Source organism: Oreochromis aureus, linkage group 9 (assembly GCF_013358895.1).
Source record: "Oreochromis aureus strain Israel breed Guangdong linkage group 9, ZZ_aureus, whole genome shotgun sequence".
NCBI lineage: Eukaryota > Metazoa > Chordata > Actinopteri > Cichliformes > Cichlidae > Oreochromis > Oreochromis aureus.
In genome coordinates, this window is record NC_052950.1 from 27,656,255 (window position 1) to 27,675,608 (window position 19,354).

Consider the following 19,354-nt stretch of genomic DNA (forward strand, 5'->3'; position numbering starts at 1 on the left):
CTAAACCTGACGCTAAGATATCCGAATAAGCCATTTTTGGTTTTAGTTCATGGGCTTCATGCTGTGATAAGACGTTGCCCCTTTGTCTGTCCACAATTTGCAAAAATCGTTATTCCGCAATTTGATCCAAATTGCACAGAATAATCACCTATTGGATCTTTAGCCATATTATGCAAGGTCACACTTGCATCAAGGTCAAGGGCACATTTGTCATTTTACGTGGAATAACCTGAGACTTATGTTGATGACATACATGAAAAATATTTAATAGTTTTTTTTGGAAAAAGTTCTTTTGCCTTTTTCCAGAATATAGAAAATATATTAATCCTCTGAAATCGTTATTGGGAACGACCCTAATCCCAATCCTATGTTTTTTAAGAAAAGCAGAAAAGACTTGAAGAAAAAATAATCCCTAAAAGGTTATTTTATATTCATTTTCTATACATTGTTTCAACAAGCCCTTCCATAATGGTGTTTGCTGTAAGTAAAATAATGGGACTGCGGCTTTCCCCACGTCGTCAATCATCGTTCCTTCAACGGAAACTGGCCAGATGGGAAACTCAAACGTATCACCCACCAGTGCAAAAGAAGAGAAAGTAATGAACTGCTTCTTGCAAATTAGAACTTGCAGTCCTCAGATTCTCTCCCATGTTTAGTTTCTTTTTTCTTAATGCTTATTAGTTGTTTACCTTTTTTTTTCAGTTTGCATGAAGACGCCATCTACGCAACACAACATGAACTTTCAGTACAGAGGCAGTGCTATTTTTGTTCATCTAAAAATGCCTCATTATGTGCTGTCTTGTCAATACATATTCATGAACATAGCGATCTGTTATTTATCAGTCCAAATTAATGCACATTTCACCAAATATTGCTTCATTTACATGCTACAGTCACACACATAGAAAATTTTGAATTTGTGATACAGCAATTTTGTTATTCATTTCCTATAATAGCACTGATAGGCAGAACCTAACTACCTGTGGTGCCTAGCCTCGGTAACATAATACATTTCTATATAATTGTCCTCTGCAAACTACACTCAGTGGCAACGATCACCTCTTAATGACATCCTTCACAACAAATAAAGTCCTGTATATGAATGTATCATTCTGTCCCCGCGAATACGAGAATCAACCCGTCATCTATTAGTCGACGTGACGTGATACTCCGATCGGGTAATGCTCACATATCGGACTTCCATCCATCCATCCCCGGGCTTTGTTTGCTGTCGGCTGTCCAATATATTTTGTGCTCACTGTCAGCTCTGTGGCTGCTTGCACAATGTCCATTCCACTCACATCAAACCATCCTAAAGCGGCTGTCTTGCCCTACAGTGAAATATGACTTCCTCCGAAGGTATTATTTGTTCAACAAAATGAAAACACAGTGTCGACCCAGATAACATTGGGAGGGGGTGTACAAGAAGATGGGCCAAATAATGCTTGCTTTACATGCAGCGAAGCGGAAGTCAAGATATCAGTCTCCTCTTCCAACCTACTGTAATTGAGGAGATTGTGAAGCGTTGTGGCAAGGTCAGGATGTCTGAGTCGGAAGAAAGGCTGTTTTGTGCGAGGGGCTGAATGGGGCTAGTGCTTTGCATTCCTATCGTGCGTCCACGGAGGATGGAGTCATCCAACCAAATGAGATTCTGCAACATACGTCCTCCCCGAGTGAGGGTTGACTTTCAGTTCTGGCCTAAAAGGATTACAACATTTGCGGGCGAGCAAATACAAGAAAGAACAGAAAAAAAAAGTTGAAAAGAAAACCCCAGAATGAATGAAGATCAAAAGTAAATACAGAGCTTGATCAAACCACTTTGTCTTTGGAGAGTGGTGATTGATGTCCCACTTGTCCTTTTAGCTTGTAAAGGGACTAATAGCATAAGAAGAATGGATTATCTGAGTGAGGTATACACTTAGAGAGTAGGAGGCCACGACCTGAGAGCCCATATCCCGAAGACACCATTAAAGCATCAACCTTCGAGCAGCGCACTTAATCATGACTGTGAGCACTTGTTGTTTCCCCTCCTAAGTACGTGCAGCTGGGTGCTTTTCCTCATTGTCAGCTCACTAGCCAGTTGTCACATAGGATTGCAGTATGTAGATCTTATCTGATTGCAATTACTGTTTGGTAATTGCCAGATAAAGTACAAGTGATGAATGAAGCCCTAAAGGGAATGAATAGCTTTTGAGTTGAACACATGGCTCAACATAGAGCACAAGCATCTGCATCTGTATCCTCAGGTGGTGGCCATATTTTTTGCCATGTAGAGGCTCCGAATGGGTGAAAAACTACAAGAAACACAAAAGAGAAGGCTTTTGTCACTGCGAATGACATCGTGGCAGCCGGCGAACACAGCGTGGAACAAAACCGCTTTTGTTTGTGATGGAAAAAAAAACAACTGGAAATAACACAATGACAGGTTATTATAAACAAGGGAGCAGCGCTTGACACACAGTAAAAGATAGAATGATGAAACTGCACTTGAATTACAACATCCCGTCTGCAGTTATTTGGTAAACTCAATCTCCCTCGGCTTAGTTTTTTTAATTTATTTATTTTTGCTCTTTACAACAGCTTTATCGAGCTGTGAAGTACTAACAAATGAAATTGCAATTTTTCCAGAGCAAGCGTAACAAAAGCAGCTGGAACAGGAAGAAATTAAGAGAAGCGATCGAGATGTGATGGAAAAGACTCTGGCAGTGGCTTGTTGGGGAGTTGGTTGGCTGCTAATCTCGCTGTATTGGCCAATGATTTTCTTTTTCCTGCAGAAAGGGAAGCCTTGCACTGCCTCTCATTAGCAGGCGAGCTGCATACAGGCCTCAGAGGGCCTGGGCTGTCACTGGGGGAAGAGAATGTTTGTTTATTTCATTATTTCTTACTTTACCAAAGGGCACATATCCACTGAAAATGGTTAATGGCCTGTGGTTGAGGAGTGTTTGTGCTGCACTATCATATCTCATAAAGTATTTACAGCCCCTGATAGGCCCCAGTGGTTCTGGGCCTGGTGGGTAGAGTCTTCAACGTAGTGAACAAACACCCCAGCGTACATGCAAACACACACGCACGCACCTGCAAATACTAGCCTCCAGTAATAGGCTAGAACTCACAGAAAAGACAAAAAAGGCTGATGAATACAGACATAATACGCTCCACAGCCCTGTATGACTCAGCGGTTGAGGCATCCTGGGGAAAGGACTCACGAGTCTTATGGCAGTGGAAAGGTGCAGGGATTTGTGTGTTTTGTTTTTGTGTGTGGGGGGGCTGGGGGTGGTGGTGGTGGTTTTTGGTCTCTGTTCATACTCCCCCCCCATTACCAGCTGCTCACCTTGGCACAGAGGCAAGGAGTTTGCAATATGGCGCAGGCCTGGCTGTACTCTAGACATGGCAGCCCCTGCAGGTCTCCAGTGGCGACCTGGAGCATGCATTGGCAGTGTTTATTGATTGGGCGATAAGTTCCCTGTTGTGTTCTGGGAAGTGTGGGCACGAGGGGGAGGGCGACTTTCAGGCACGCTCTTTTCTTTTGTGCGTGAGCTTCGGAGGAAACGGGCGCGATGAGGTCTTGCGGTGATGACACCCGGTAAACATCTGTCTGACAACGTTGCAGGGGCGAAGTGATGTCTGAGAGAGATACGCCAACATGTCTAGGGCACCTGCAATTATCTCCATGCTATCACCTGCCTACCAGTGTTTAAAACACCCACTGGTTTTGTCAGATTAATTAATCTTCTCTCATCAACATCACAAGTATTTCGTTGGCCCGGCATTATTCGGCTGAGTGAAAGCAGCCCCACCTGCTCGAGACAATTCGACACAAAGGAAACAAAAATGTCAACTTATTAAAAAATTTAACTGAGCCAAGTGATGGTCTCAATGAGGAATCAAAGCCTTTAGTTTCATTTTAATGTCATTTAATTTTTTTATACTGTAAAAAAGAAAGGCAACGTTGCCAAGTATGTTGATGCCAAAACGGATCCCCTTTTTCCTCAAGATGAACCAAAAATCTTACAGTTTAGAAATATAAAATATGGAATATTGCATCAATTTATTATTGATTCACACACACACACACACACACACACACACACACACACACACACACACACACAGATATTTAAGCTTTTAAACAATGTTGTTTACCGAAGTAGAGCAACAGTTAGACTTAACAGTAGAGCCGCCAGCATATTAAAACCTTTGACACATCTGCAGTCAAAAAAGATATAATTTCTTGAAGCAGTTAAAATGTAAATGTTCGTCTATTCAAGTCAACAGACTTGACAAAATGACCATTTAACATTTATTATATTACACTTCTTATTTATACAGTTACTTCAGGCTTTTTCTTTACAGATTAAAAGGTAAAGTATGTTTTGAATTCAATTTACTGAGAACGCCACAAACAACGGATTAAAGGGCATTTAAATATTTTATTGTAGAAGAATTGTGTTGTTTTTGCATGGTTGTAACAACTGCAACAAGAGGTTATTAATTTTACAGTTCCAGATAGAATAGGTCAAGTAGTGTATCTTTTTAGAATTCAACACTTGACTATAACAAGCCTCTTAATTATTGTAGAGGAACAACAGTAAAAACGTTCTGACTGCTTTTGAACCAGCTGGAGCTGCTACCATTGCTAATCCCAATCTGAGGTTTCCAGTTTAGTTCAGTTTTATTTGTTTGGCAACAATCACAACAGTTGCCTCAAGGTAACCTTACAGCATTAAAGAGAAAACTCCCATTAATCAGATGAGCCTCTGTAGGCAGGAACTTGGTGAGAGTGGGGAAGAAGAACTCCCTTTTAATAGGAAGTGACCCACAGAGGAACCGGACTCAGGGACAAACAGAAGAAACACAAACTAGATGCGATAAAAGGTAATCAAAGGCATGAGAGTGCATCACAGGAAGTCTCCCAGCAGCCTGATCCTATGACTAAAGTTTGGTTCATGGTCACCTGATCCAGCCCTGACTGTAAGCTTTATGAAAAAGGAACCTTTGAAGAATAATCTTTAATAGCCTGCAGTCTAAGAGCAAAATACTGCATTTAGGATAACATGGAGCAGTGAGGTCTTTAAGACGTGATGGGCACTGATCATTCGGAACTTTGCAAGGATTTAAATTCTGAGTATAGCTGAGAACCAATGAATAGAAGCTAATATAGGAGCAATGCAGTCTCTCTTTTCAGTCTCTTTCTTTGCTTTCTTTGCCTCGCCTGACAACAGAACTCTTTCCTTAGCTGGTTAGAGTTTCCTGCTCAAATTCTTCCACCGTTCCACCCACCTGAGGATGGACCTTTTACCTACTGCTTTGTTTTGGTTGCACTGTAGATTTTGTACCTGGAGGCAGAGACAATTGGATGGTGAAAGCAGGGTTTATAGGCAGCCAATCCAAATGCAGATGGTATCAATACTCATTCATTTAATTTCATAAGAATTTTTTTCCTATTTAAATATAACTTAAATTATTTTTATTTTCTTGCAAAGAGGTTGCATTATTCTTTCTGCTCAGGCAACACTTAATTAAAGACAAAAGCAACACTTCTTACTAATGTCATGCAGTGTAAACGTATCTAAATTTGAACCTACTGTGATACCGAGAGCAAAAATGATCCTTTAAAAAAAGCACTAAATGCGTATTTATGACTGTTTAGTAGCTGAAGTGATACAAAAAAGTTAAACTGTTGACAACGGCCTGTAATTAGAATGCAACATGCTGGAAATTATGCACAAAACAAGAGATGTCAGATGTCCACAAGTGAGGATTGTAAGTTAAGTGACATTTCACCTTCAAGTCTCAGCCGCTCTCACTGCATATCTCAAGTTTACACATCAACAGACATTTGATAGGCTATTTTTGTACACAGTCTGAGGCTACCATCTGGCTACATAGAAGGCAGCCAGTTCTCGACAGGCCAGGACACAAGGCCTTAAAGGCTAACTGGCTAATTGCCCTAAGCAGCCTGTTTCCAGTGCCATCTTTCTGGCCTAACTCGAGTGAAGCACAAATGGCGACCAGATCGAGTCATCGCTAACATTTGCTGCTCTTGAAGCTGATTAATTTCACAAACAAAGACAGCTCGCTTATAAGTTATCACGCACAGATGTCTGATGAGTGCCACTTCACCTCTCAGCCCACTTCAAACTGCAAGATGAAGCATGTAGGAGCAGAAATATGTTTGTTTTTCATTGTTGGGGAAAAATTACAAGCTTTTAGAAATATTATCGTGTCACTTAACAAAGTGGGATAATTGAATGAAGGGTTTTTGATATATATAGGCCATTATTGATGATATAAGGCTTGAAGCAAAGGCTTTATAGTTTGTTTCACAGACAATTCACAAGGAATTCTTCCTCACGAGTCATTTTTCTCTGTGATTGAGTCCTTGAACTCCAATTTTGTTGAAAAGTGAGAACATTTCAGCCTGTTTCCCATGCAAATCGACTCATTTCAAGTATTCTCTGAAATCAAGTTTCATTTTTTTCTTGATGAGAGTGTGACTACTCTCCACATTCTTTCCATATTCTTTTATCCCTCCAGACACAGACACTAATTTTAGAAACATTATTACAAACTGTTTTGACACAGTTAAATGTGTTAAAGGAGAATTTCGACCAAATCCTGGCCAGTTAATGAGATTTTAATCTCATTTGCAAAGTTCTGTAACTGCATAATGTTTAATGTTTAAGTAAATGTTCTAAGTAAATGTCTATGTTCTAAGTTGAAGGCATTGTAAACGTTTTTGTTGTTCAAATTTAGATGATGAGGATGTAAACCTGAGGGGGCAGGGCTAAATAAGTATATACTTCTGCCTACTCCTTTTCAAACAACTGCATGGAATGATTTTATGAAATGTTGGTGAATGTATATGTTTGAAATAAAAATGAACTGAACTGAAATGTATAATCCTGTTAAATAACTGAGAGTGCAAAATTGACCAAAAGAATCATAACTCTTAGTTTTACATTTCTGATCATTTACTTACTTTCAATTCAAATCTGTATGATGAATAACATGCTTAATTAGCTGGTTAGCACAACATTGAGGTAATATTTCTAAAGGTTACAAAATCTGCACCTCAGTAACTTGACCAAGGGTCTCAAAGTCGCGGCCCGGGGACCACTTGTGGCCCACGTCATCCTTATTTGCGACCCATATATTGACGTGAATACATATAAAGCAGTTTGGCCCCTTGAAGCTACTTTTTTTGTTAGGGAGGATTTGTTTGTTGTTAAAATAAGTTATTTGAAAAGCAAAAAATGGTTTAATATGAAGGCAGTATGAGCAGAGAGTACAAACATGCTGAGGGATTGGCTTTGTAAGTTTAGTGAGAGAGTCAAAAACTAATGTGTACACTTACGTCTGCATTTTTATTTTGTTAAATACGAACAAAATTATAGCAGAAGTGCTGCCACAATCTGTTTATTTGGTAGTTCAAAGGAAACTATGAAAGGATTCAGTTTGTTAAAAGTGAGAAAAAAAATTCACATTTGCAATTTTGTCTTGTATACAATATTTGAAATTTTTTAAAAACAAACAAAACTCTGTATTTTCAGAAATATTTATGTGTGTTTTCTTGTTTGGTTGGTTTTTTTGTACTATTTAAGTTTGAGACTGAACTAGACTTTTGTGTGTCATTTATTCAAATGAATAGCAACTTCATGCTGTGCTAAGCTAACCAAGTATGCTACCTTGATAGTGTACTCATAATAGCTAAAAGTTTAAATCTGGAAACCATAAAAGGTTGCCATCTAGTCCACCAACAGTATAAACAGTATAAAATTTTGAATAATTAATCAAGTAACTCAGTAAAATAAATGAAAAATATACAGCAAAGTTTTTAGTTTTAGTTTAGTTTCAGTTGTTTTGCCAGTTTTGTCATCACAATCAGGAGACTACATGATAAGTCCTCCTGGCATCTGTTTAGTGACAGTGTGATGTGTACAATTTAATGAAGCTAATAAAACCTACAATCCAATCAGTTTTATTTATAAATTCAATACAATTTAAATGGACAAAGGGCTTCACAGGCATGAAAGCATTTAAATCAAACTAAAAAAAAACTGATGCTAAATTGAAACCCAGGCAAATCCTCCATAAACCAATTAAAAATATAAAACTATAGTAACTCTAGTAGGATGAGAACAATGTCACACAAGGCAACGCTAGCTCCCTAGCTAAAAGTGGTAGATTGTACCAGGCACATAGACAGTATAAAAGATGGACTTCATGGAGAAAACCTTCAGTTTTAGAATAAAAGTGTAATACTGCTGCAACCAACACGTTTGCAAAGACATAACCTTCAGTTTAAGGGCAAACATTTAAACACAGTTCAGTCAGCATCTTCCATTCAAACTACAGGCAACCATATCAACCTCCTATGGAGCAAATCAATGGCAAAGAGATTTTCAGCGCAACTCCGTACTGCTTTGCAACCAATTTCACCTCGTGATAGCCAGCAACCACTCGTCAACTGGCCATGGAGTATAAATTGTTCCCTACCAACTGCTAGTTGCCAAGAAGTTCTGCCAGAGCTTTCTTCCTGTTAAAAGGGAGTTTTTCCTTCCCACTGTCTCCAAAGTGCTTGCTCATAGGGGGTATTATGATTGTTGGGTTATTGTAGGGTCTATCTTACAATGTAAAGCAACTTGAGGCGACTGTTGTTGTGATTTGACGTTGTATAAATAAAATTAAGTTGAATTGAATTGAAGTCTTTGACCAGTCTCTAGAACTTTGTAACTGAGGTCTAACTTTACTTACTACAGAGCGGTTGTCCTGTTTAGCTCCTCTGTGTGTTTTTTACAGTTTGTAAAAGAAAAAAATGTGTTTGTTTTTTTTCTTCAGTTCTTCCGTTTAATTTAAAAGTCAGTATTTGCGGTAGTACTTCACCCAAACCATCCAACCCTGCCACACAGTTAAAATAGGCAGCGTGGTCGTATGCTAACAGAAATGAGACAGTGTGATGTGACTGTAGCATTAGTCTTCTAACCCTTCCCTAAATGTTGAACTCTAACTTTAGGAAAGCAGTGGCTCTGCTGAAGCTTTTTGTTGCAGAGCTTTTTTTCTGTTTTTTTAAAAGACCAGAAGTCCAAGTGTTAATGGATATAGCATCATGCTCTCTGCCTTTTTTTACGATTTGGTGCCATAGGAGGGCAGAGGAGAAAAGGCAAGCTATTGATGTGCCAGGGCTTCTTGGTGACCAAACTGAATGCACATGTGGCTTTCTTTTCTCCCCCTGTGACAGTTTAATTGTATTTTCGATATAAATTGATCAAAGGGCTATTGTGAATGCACGTTGGGCTGCCACATTGATTTCTGAGAGAGTCTTTTTTTTTCTTACCACCCCCCTCCTTAATTTGAGTAGAAGGTGCAGCAGTAAATTTTCCTCACCGGCAAGGTGGGCAACTGGGAGGGACGGGGTCGCTGCAGCAAGTGCTGGAGTTCGATACTCCGAGCTTCCTTGTAATATCCTTCAGTGTAGCAAGGAGGAACTCTTCAAAACCACGAGAGCTCTCTGTTTCCATAGAAATGACAGTCGACACAGCATATGTCACACTGTCTATCTCACATCTCAGCCGAAAGAGAGGACTCAACAGTTATTAACTGAATTGTCGTGCCGGCAGAGATAGGCAGCTTGATAGACAATCATAGAGAAGGACATTGCAGCTATAACAGCGGGGGAAAGATAATAATGTTGAAGTGGATTGTTTTCAGCCAACTGAGTCTCTGTTTGGGAGCACGTACTGTAAAGCAGAACAGAAAACAAATACAATTCTGCAGAATATTCTCCTGGCTTGGTTAGGCAGAGCGGAAAACCCCCCAAAACAAAACAGGAAAGTTGTTTTGACCAGAATTCAAAGTGGGTGAATGAAACAGTGCTCCACTCGAGATCCTAATCCGAGGATAGTCAAAATTTTGCAACACACTTGACTGGCTTGGTTAGAGAGACAGAGAAAGGAATGAAAACAGTCATTTTTTTTACCAGCATTCAAGCAGTCGAACAAAACAGTGTTAAAGATGCTAATCCACAAAGCTGTTCATCTCACATGTGCCAGCTTTGCCCTGATAAAACAGCATGAATTAGTAAAGCTTCCGAGCACCTGCGATGAAAAGCTTTTTAATATATGATGAGAAGGGAGACTTTGCAATGTGTTCCCACGTGACCCAGCTGCGACGCACAATATCCCCCCCTCAGTCTGTCCACCGGCTGAGCCAAGAACCTTTATAGACACAACAGAAACTACCGGCGCAAAAGGGAGAAAAAAAATAAGCATTCAAGCCGGCAAAATCAAACGTGCCGGCTCACTTGAGTTAATGAGGTGTCAATAACGGACCTCGGAATTACATCCCGGCATCCACTTACGCGGGTAAACATTCGGATGGCGTTTGCCTCGGTTTATGCTTGACATGTTTGCCCGTGTCTGCAAACATGTGCCCTCCTTTTTTGCCCTCTACCTCCCCCGCCACCCCACCCTGCAATTATTACCGTGTCCTTGGTTATTAAAAAAGGGGAAAGGGAAGTAGGAAGGGAAGTAGTGGGAGGGGAGAGAAGACTGGACAAGCTTTTGATGAGTTCTCGGAGATAAATATGTTGTGTGTGTGTGTGTGTGTGTGTGTGGTTGGGGTGGGGGAGATTTGGCTGTGGAATTAAAATGTCAGAGCATGCTAAGCTGCTGTTCATGCAGAAAAAAATTAAACAGGAGATAGGGAGGAACAGAGCAAATAATAATAACGAGGAGCTCCGCACACAAGTGGGCTCTTGTGGTCTTCTGGCATGTCGGTCCTGCTGCTGATCCATCAGGGACTGGCAGGCTGCGGGGCGTGTGCTCACTCATGCTGGTAACCCCACAGACGCGCGCGCGCGCGCGTGTGTGTGTGTGTGTGCGTGTGTGTGTGTGTGTGTGTCCTCCCTCACCCACCCCTTTGGCGAAAAGTAAAAAAGTAACAGTAGCAGTGAATGCGACATTTTACACACTCCGGCTGCTGGCTTTCTTCTTGGCAGGACGCGAGCTTCACAGAGGCGAGGTGAATGTGTATCGTCACAACACGATGACAGTTTACCAAAGATGATATGAATCTGTTAAATAACACCAAACACACTTATCAAAAGCTGTCAGCGTTTATTTGCCAGGGCCCAGATTGGTCAGATCACCGATGTGCGCGCAGTCGATCAGAAATGCCGCCATTCGGCTTTGAAATGTGATTTTTGCTGACATCTTTGCTGCAAAGCGCTCATCGCCAGGATGTGTTTTTGCAGCCGTCAATCAAGCGGTGCAGCTTGGACTGCAGCAGATGAAGATTTTTGTTCACTGTCGCCTTTTCTGCTCAGGCTAACAAGGAGATCTTTTTTTCCTTTTTTTTTGAATGTGGAAAAGGGTAGCTGACACTCGCTGTTCATAAGAGGAAATTAAGCAAATGTGAAAGCTTTCATAAAGCCGAGTTTGAATCTCTGTTGTGCTATAACAATTAGCAGTAGAAAGCAGCAAAATGGAAATTCATTAAAGTGAAAATGCCACAAACTGTTGCCTGAAATGGGTGTTTTGTGGTGTAGCAGGGGATCCAAATCATATTTTCTCCTTTTTTTCCCCTCTTTCTTTCCACGCAGCTTCACTCGGATTCTGACAGAGGAGATGGCAGCGTGAAGTATGTCCTGACAGGGGAAGGAGCCGGGACCCTCTTCAAGATAGATGAAAAGTCAGGGGACATCCATGCCACCAAGAGGCTGGACAGGGAGGAGAAGGCCTTCTACATCCTCCACGCCAAAGCTGTCAACCGCTTCACCAACGAAGCGCTCGAGGGCGAGTCCGAGTTCATCATCAAGATCCACGACATCAATGACAACGAGCCGCGCTTCACCAAGGACCCGTACATGGCCAGAGTCCCTGAAATGTCTGACATTGGTACGTTCCAGCCGTAAACATTAGACTCTTAAAAACAGCTATTTATCAGACAACTCAGACAATTAAATGTTTACACAAATGAAGGTTTGCGCCTGTGTGCGCAAGAGGAGCGAATTAAAAGGATTATGATTCAAACAGGATAGAGATGTTATAAAATGCCAGCCTTACTGGATCAATGGGACTTTATCAATCATAATAATGATGCCGACGCAACAAAGAAGGCCCAACTAATTAAACGAGAAAGACTAGGAGCTGTTTTATGACCGGAGAATAAACAAGGTAAAAGCGTCTCGACAGCGCCGGTGCAGATAATCTTTTAAATACAGTATTGTATCTTGTTAAAACGACATTTAATTTAATTACCGACATTGTCAGCTGTGTCATCGCAGTGAATAATTGTGGATTCTGCACTGCCACTTCCTTAGACGGCGCACGACACCATTCGCTGCTTTTGCGGCGTCCTTTCTGCTTGTTATTCAAACAGCAAATGAAATAATTCACGGTGCACTTTGGCTCCAGCCTAAAAGCACACAGCAGCCTCATGAATATAGATAAACAATAGGAAAAAAAAGTCATCAATACTTGCACGCAAACACGGGGTGAACTATATGTTGTGCTGCTGCTGTCGTGCTTCTGGGACTGAGGGACGTTGGTCTTGCAGCCCAGACATGTGACAGAGTTGTCACTTGGTTCAGCAACCCCAAGAGAGAGGCCGGCACTTATCTAAGGGCAGCACGGGTGCCCATGGCAACAACCGAGGTGTGATGTCACCGCTTGGCAGAGCATGTGTTCACGAGTGACTGCCTTGAGACACTGCCCCTTTAAATGTGACACTTTGAGTTTTATTATAGTCTCACGGCTCTGACATCCTTCGCTCGGACTCTCAAGATTTTGACGCGCTCCTCCCTTTGACAAGTGAATGATTGCAGTTGGGGGTAATTTACTCCCCCTGCACAAAGAACCGTGATTATTCCTGACTTGTTTGTCAGAAAATTCTTGTCTCGAAAGCTTAAAGTTGCCGATGAGATGGCTGATGTGGATCAGTGATATTTTCTAAAAGCCGCCATGTCAGAAAAGCCTCTTTGAGTCTAATTCCCTAGTTAAAGGTATTAGCGATCAAGGTTCGGTGAACTTGCTCAAGAATCCTCCCGAACTGTCACTTACAGCAAATCAGACAGCCGTGGTCTTTTTCTGTCTGCCTTTTTTTATTTTTATTTCTACAACATCCTTCATCCATACAAATCACATGGGTTTTAAAGGAGGGAAACTCTGGTCTCACCCCACACTGATCTCTGCTGACATCAAATTACAGAAGTTTCATAAGGTCGTTATCCCATTGTATTGCACAATTCTATATTTATACCACTTTGCCATTAAATATTTCTACTCAATTAATTTTCTTCTGCATTTAATGAGGCAACACTTGGCCCCGCAAGGCGCCATTTGGGAGGTAGCACTTGGCTAACCGTTTCCCTTTGTTCTACTGAAATAGGGCCTCAGCCTTTCTGGAAGAGAAAATGGATCACAGTCGTTCGCCTGCTATCAGATATTTGGCTTCTCAGACACTCCAGATCTGTGGATACGCTAATAGGCTTCTCAGGGCTTGCAGAGAGCCAGTATAGGTGCTGCTGGCATGCTTAGAGAGATATACTTAGAAAAATACATTAGGAGTTATTGATTACCTGCAAAAATCAATCATGTATAAGGGTATAAGTGGCCGAGGAATAAAGATTGGTTTGGGTAACGCAAAGGGACAGAAATGATCCGTCACATTCTGCATGGGCGTGATTAGAAGAGGATACGACACCTCATCAGAAGGTGCATCAGCTTAACCAATTATCCAGCAGGCAATTTTCAGCAGTATTGAAGAGTTGATCTAAATCATTGTCATGAATCTTCCTACCCGCAGGCACCTCGGTAATTCAGGTGACAGCCATAGACGCCGATGACGCCACGTACGGGAACAGCGCCAAAGTGGTCTACAGCATCCTGGAGGGCCAGCCGTACTTCTCCGTGGATCCAGAAACAGGTCAGTGTTCAGTAAAATGCAAAAAAAAAAAAAGAAACCTCACCTGAAAATAATCCCAATGCCTCCAGTAGATAGATCTTTGTATCTCTATCTCTCTATCTCTATCTCTTTTAGACAAAGACATTATTACACCCAGTTCACAGCACACAGAGTTGTGTGCTGTGAACTGGGTGTAATAATGTCTAATCAGTCTAAATATTTTCCTAGAAGAGAAACATTCTGATATTTTTATCCATTTTCCTCCTACTTATTTTGTTATATTTAGTGACCAGTAGGGGGCGACTCTTAAGGATTCAGAACATCATTCTCACATCATCTCAGTACAGACGCCTGGACACAAATGTTTCATGGGTCTTAGTTGACATGTTATCGGAGAGCCCCGTAAATTTACCATCATGGCACTTTGCTAAAAGCCTTTTATTAAAAAAGTAGGCGGAGCTTTTCCTTATTATGTCTTTCATAAACTTAAATATGTAAAATTTTAGGGGGGGGGGGAAGTGTTGTGATACCCACTACTACCTCTCTTTGTGACGGTTTATGCCCACAAATCAAGCACCACCATGCACGTTTGTTTTCAAACAGCAAACATTTCAATGGCAGAAATGCTCAGCATAAGGTTTAAGGAGCTAAAACTAACTAAAAGTTTACTATATCTGTTTTATATAGAGCTTTTGGACAGAATGAGTCTTTCCTGTGCATTCAAACTGGTTTTTTTTTAATTTATTTTAGACCTCTTTTTAGCCTTTATTTTTCACTGGGCTGTAGAGTAGACAGGAAAGCAGGATGTGGTTCGGGTCAGACTCTAACCCAGGCCCCCCTGCACTAGCCTTTCGGCATGTGGGTCACCTGCTCAATCTAGTAAGCTCTACTGGTGCCACAGCCAGTTATTTTTATCCCAGCTGATGTCAGATAGTTGGTAAATCGACTAGCAACACCACTGTGCTTGTTCATTGCATATTGGATCTTATTTAAACACACTCCTCTAACTACGTCATGGAATCAAAAAGTGGCCAAATTGTGGCAATCTCCTTCTTCCTGTGACTCTGCTTCTTGGTGCTGAGTTCTTTTAAATAACTTTGGAAATAAGTTTTTAATTAGGTTTATGTCATATAACCTTTTCAAAATGTTACTGCCTTGTCACAGCTGACCTAGAAAGCTGACCACGGTGACCCTGAAAGTATAGACTGATGGATCAAAATTAGGTAGCTACCAAATATTAGCTAATTAACTCTCACCTTTGCTTTGACAGGGAAGAATTTCTTGTCCTTCATCTCTGAAAATCTAGCCTTTCTATACTTTTACCTGAAATATAAGATTCAACACTGACACTTTCTCACACACAGCAGGGACTGAATTCAAGGATTTTTAACAAATGTGTGGAGTGTTGAGATTTGGGATGTTGCATTATCCTGCAGCAGCTGCAACGGCAGGGATGTAATATTGATTTTAATGCTTCTTGTGATACCAGCCAATTTAATTCAATTAAATTCAGTTCAGGTTTATTTATATATAGCACCAAATTCACAACAACGAGTCGGAAGAATTTTTTATACTGTAAAACTTACATTATCGTCATATATTATGATATCCACTGCCACAATGTCGTCATTCATTCATTTGATTGTGATCACTGTGTAGTGAAAATCTGATGTTGACAGCCATGTGTTGATGGGAGTCTGGTTAAGATATAGTTTGGTGCCAAAACCCCCCCAAAAAGCAAACAACTAAACAGATAAATACACAAATAAAAACAACAAAAACAGATTTGTGGCTGTGAAAATGATCCCACTGAGGGCTTCGTGTTCTGACCCTGCAGACTGTCTGTGACTGTCTGTGAAACCAGACTGATGTCACTTTTTGCTTTGACAAGATCTTGAGATTTCGGCCAATGCCATGTTGTTTTTTGTAATCGGATGTTTTTTTTTAACCTTATGCGAAAAGGGCTTCTTCCTGTTCATTCCTTTCACAATAGAAGTCCTGACATATATGCTGTTGGTACATACAATGTTTCTTTTAAAAAAGAATATATTCATTGCATAAAGTAACTATTTAAAAATCATAATAATTCTTTTCTTTTTTTCTAAAAAGTTTCATAAACATATAGATGTCAGTGTGTATGTACACTTTGCTAGTTCCAAGTTTGCCTTCTACTCCAAATCTTTGTGGCACAGACTCAACAAGTTGCTGGAAACATTCCTCAGAGATTTTGCTCCATATTGACGCAATAGCATCACACAGTTGCTGCAGATTTGTTGAAGCTCTCATTGTATTGAGAGCCGGTTACTGTGGAGGTTATTTGAGTACAGGGAACTCATTGTCATGTTCAAGAAACCAGTTTGAGATGAACTTTGTGGCATGGCGTGCACCACAAATCAAGACTCATCTGACCAGGCAGCGTTTTTCTGATCTCCTATTGTCCAGCTTTGGTGAACCCGTGGGAATTGTAGCCTCAATTTCCTGTTTGTAACTGATGGGAGTGGCACAGCGGTGTGGTCTTCTGCAGCTGTAGCCCATCTGCTTCACAGTTCAGTGCGCTATGGATTCTGGTTATTTGAGCTACTTCCTGTCAGCCCACAGCAGTCTGGTCACTCTCCTTTGACCTCCAGCATCACTCTCACCCCGAGCTGCTCACTGGATATTTTTCTCTTTTTCAGACCTTTCCCTGTAAATCCAAGGGATAGTTGTGCGGGAAAATACCAGTAGAGCTTAAATTAAAGTTTTGCTTTAATTCAAGCCTTCCTTTATAAATTTAAGCGTTAATAAAAAAAAATACACACAAGGAGAGAAGAGAGTGTAACTTTAATAAAAGAGATCAACTTTAAAAGTTAGATGAAAGAAAACCTTTTCATAGAAATAAGCAAAAAGTATAGTGTAGTCTCTTTTTTTATTTTAAACAAACATTTTATAGAGTTTGAAGGAGAAATCCATCACACAAAAAGCAAATTTCTCCTCAGTGAGAGCAGCTTTAGTAGAGCGGCATGCACAGCAGCCCCGAAGGACGCTGCTTTTTGACTGATGTGCACAGCTCCTCGCTCTTTCTTGAGCAGAAAGCCTCTCATCCTGCTGCTCTAACAATGCTGCAGCCACTGCACTCTCCACCTACGTGTGTAACCCACGGCTCAGCGCAACAAGTTCACACCTTTCTTTCTGGGGGTGGCCATTGTGGGAAAGATAACGAATGGCTAACGAAACAGAAACGGCGCAGGCATGCTGAGGGAACGCTGCTTCAGCGGGAAGGTGAATTAAAAACAATTTATCAGAGGATAAATCCTGAAATAAATGCAGTGAATTTCCCTTTAACCAGCAGCCTTCTCCTAGCAGGCTGACGTGTGGCGAGGGATTTGTAGACAGAGAGAATGGCAAATAACCAACCCCTAAAATGTAACCGCTTGCTACTTTTAATCATTAATGTGCGCTTTGGAACTCATCCCGCTCGTGTCCTTTTTTTCCCCGCTTAAACAAAAGGAGAATGACAAAAAAAGCCATTTGCAGATTAGCAGAGGGATTAACAGTAATATGGTTTATCCCACATGTGGTATGTAAGCTGACATCCCCTCTTACACAAAGACATGCCTGGACATCACATTATAAGCAGGATTTGTTTCTCCTCTCCTCCTCTTCTGTGTGCATTGTAGTCATTAAACAATAACAAAGGTAGACAGAGGTGCAGAGCGAGCGAGATGCTGCTTTTCTAAAGATGCTATACCTTTGCTTGCTTCCCCGCAACACCGTCTGAACGATCGCTGTTTCCTTGCCTCTGAGATAAATTGTACATTGTTAGAAGTTGGGGAGGGGGGGAGTTATTGTATGGGAGGAACAAAAGGAGCAAGTTGGAGGGCCTTCTGAACAGCGTAGGCCACTCTGATCTGAGCGTGAGCGATGCGCCACATCAGCTGCTCCTTCTTCCTTATTGTTTGATATGCAGTGAATCATCAGTTCTGCCGAAAAGTGCTGAAGTTTGTCAGAACAGTTTATTTAGGGTGAAATTTATGTTTTCATCTTCATTCTCCCGTTTCGCTATGTCTGTCTGCATCTCCCCTCGCCGCCTCCCCCCTCCACCTGCTCCTCTTTTATGATGCTTCAAATTCAAACGTGTAATAGCAGACAGGATTTAAGACCGACTCTGATGGGAGATGGAGCACACCTTTTGAATATGCTGCCAATTACCGCTTCACTCGCTCTCTGTCCTGACTCCAAACTAGAGATCTGAGGTGTCAGAGCCGAGAAGTAAGCAACTGCACAGCACTTGAAAGGCTGAACATTAACAGAGTGTTAATTCAGAAAAAAGAGCAGATAAATGGTGCCGAATGCATTTGGAGGCAAATGCTACACTTAGGAAATTAAAGGAATACGCCGTGGTTTTGGTATGTTGGCTCTTTGGTCCACTTACCAGTTAAATCATGAGAACACAGACACTAAAATGTGCTCCTGGGTGGCCGCTGAGCTCCATGCTGCTGAGCAAGAGCACTGACCTTTGAGTAATAAAATGTTCTTAGTGGTTTAATTATCTGGCCTGTAGATGCATGAATCTAAGAGATGAAATATCATTAATTCAATACAGCTGATTCAGGGTGATATTTTTAGATATGTTTCAGGTGAGAACTGTACTTTTTTTTAAAGATATATATATTTATAGATATACCCAATTCACCCGTGGAAGCATTATTTTCTGTCATGTGACAGCAAGTGTACTCCTTAGAAAGTATTTATTGCTCATGTTCATACTGTATCTATTACTGATGTTGTACATTAACCACATTTAAATCACACTGAGTTATTTGAAAGGCCAAAGGCAGTCAGAAAAAATTAGTTTTTAAGTCTGTTCATCCGGCTTTTTTCAGGATGTGTCTCAAGTGGCCACTTGAGACTGGCTGCAAAAGTGAGCCATTCTCCATAGACTTTCATGTTAAAATTCCCAACTCTGTTAAAAGCATCTTCGTAGAAGCCTGATTTTGGCTTCTGTATGAAATGTGCACCTTCATAACAGCTGTACAGGGGGGATTTCCTTTATAAGTCACTGGCTGGAACTTTATTGAAGCATAATGTTTGCATATTTCGAGTTGTGGGCGCTTTGACTGCAGTTAGATCTGTAGCTGCTAGCTGTAAGCTAGCATCAATTATTTCAAGTCATAGAACAAGATCTGTAGATCTGTTTTGGAAGTTTATGCTTTCGGTGCATTTTGAACGCCACTGTCTTCACTTCTTGTTATTTTCTTCTTTTGGCTGCTAATTATCATTCACTGTTGATTAAAAAAAACAAAAAAAAACAATGTCATAGCTGCTAAAATGCTAACACTCAGACATTGAGACATTGCCATGTGTTCATTAGTTTGTAAATCCTCAGTTTAGCCACTGCTATGTTGTTTTTCAGCCAGAAGTGACCACATCCGAGTTCCAAGTTATCAGCCCACAGTGGCAAGCTTGATTA

At 40.9% G+C, this 19,354-nt stretch overlaps 1 protein-coding gene across 1 annotated transcript in view; it reads left to right on the top strand.

The window, feature by feature from the left end:
* Positions 1-19,354, top strand: part of LOC116311429 (cadherin-6-like) — a 75,155-nt gene that overhangs the window by 28,257 nt on the left and 27,544 nt on the right. The window contains 2 exon segments of the mRNA XM_039617671.1: positions 11,603-11,897; positions 13,807-13,926. Coding sequence (XP_039473605.1) covers positions 11,603-11,897; positions 13,807-13,926 — 415 coding nt within the window.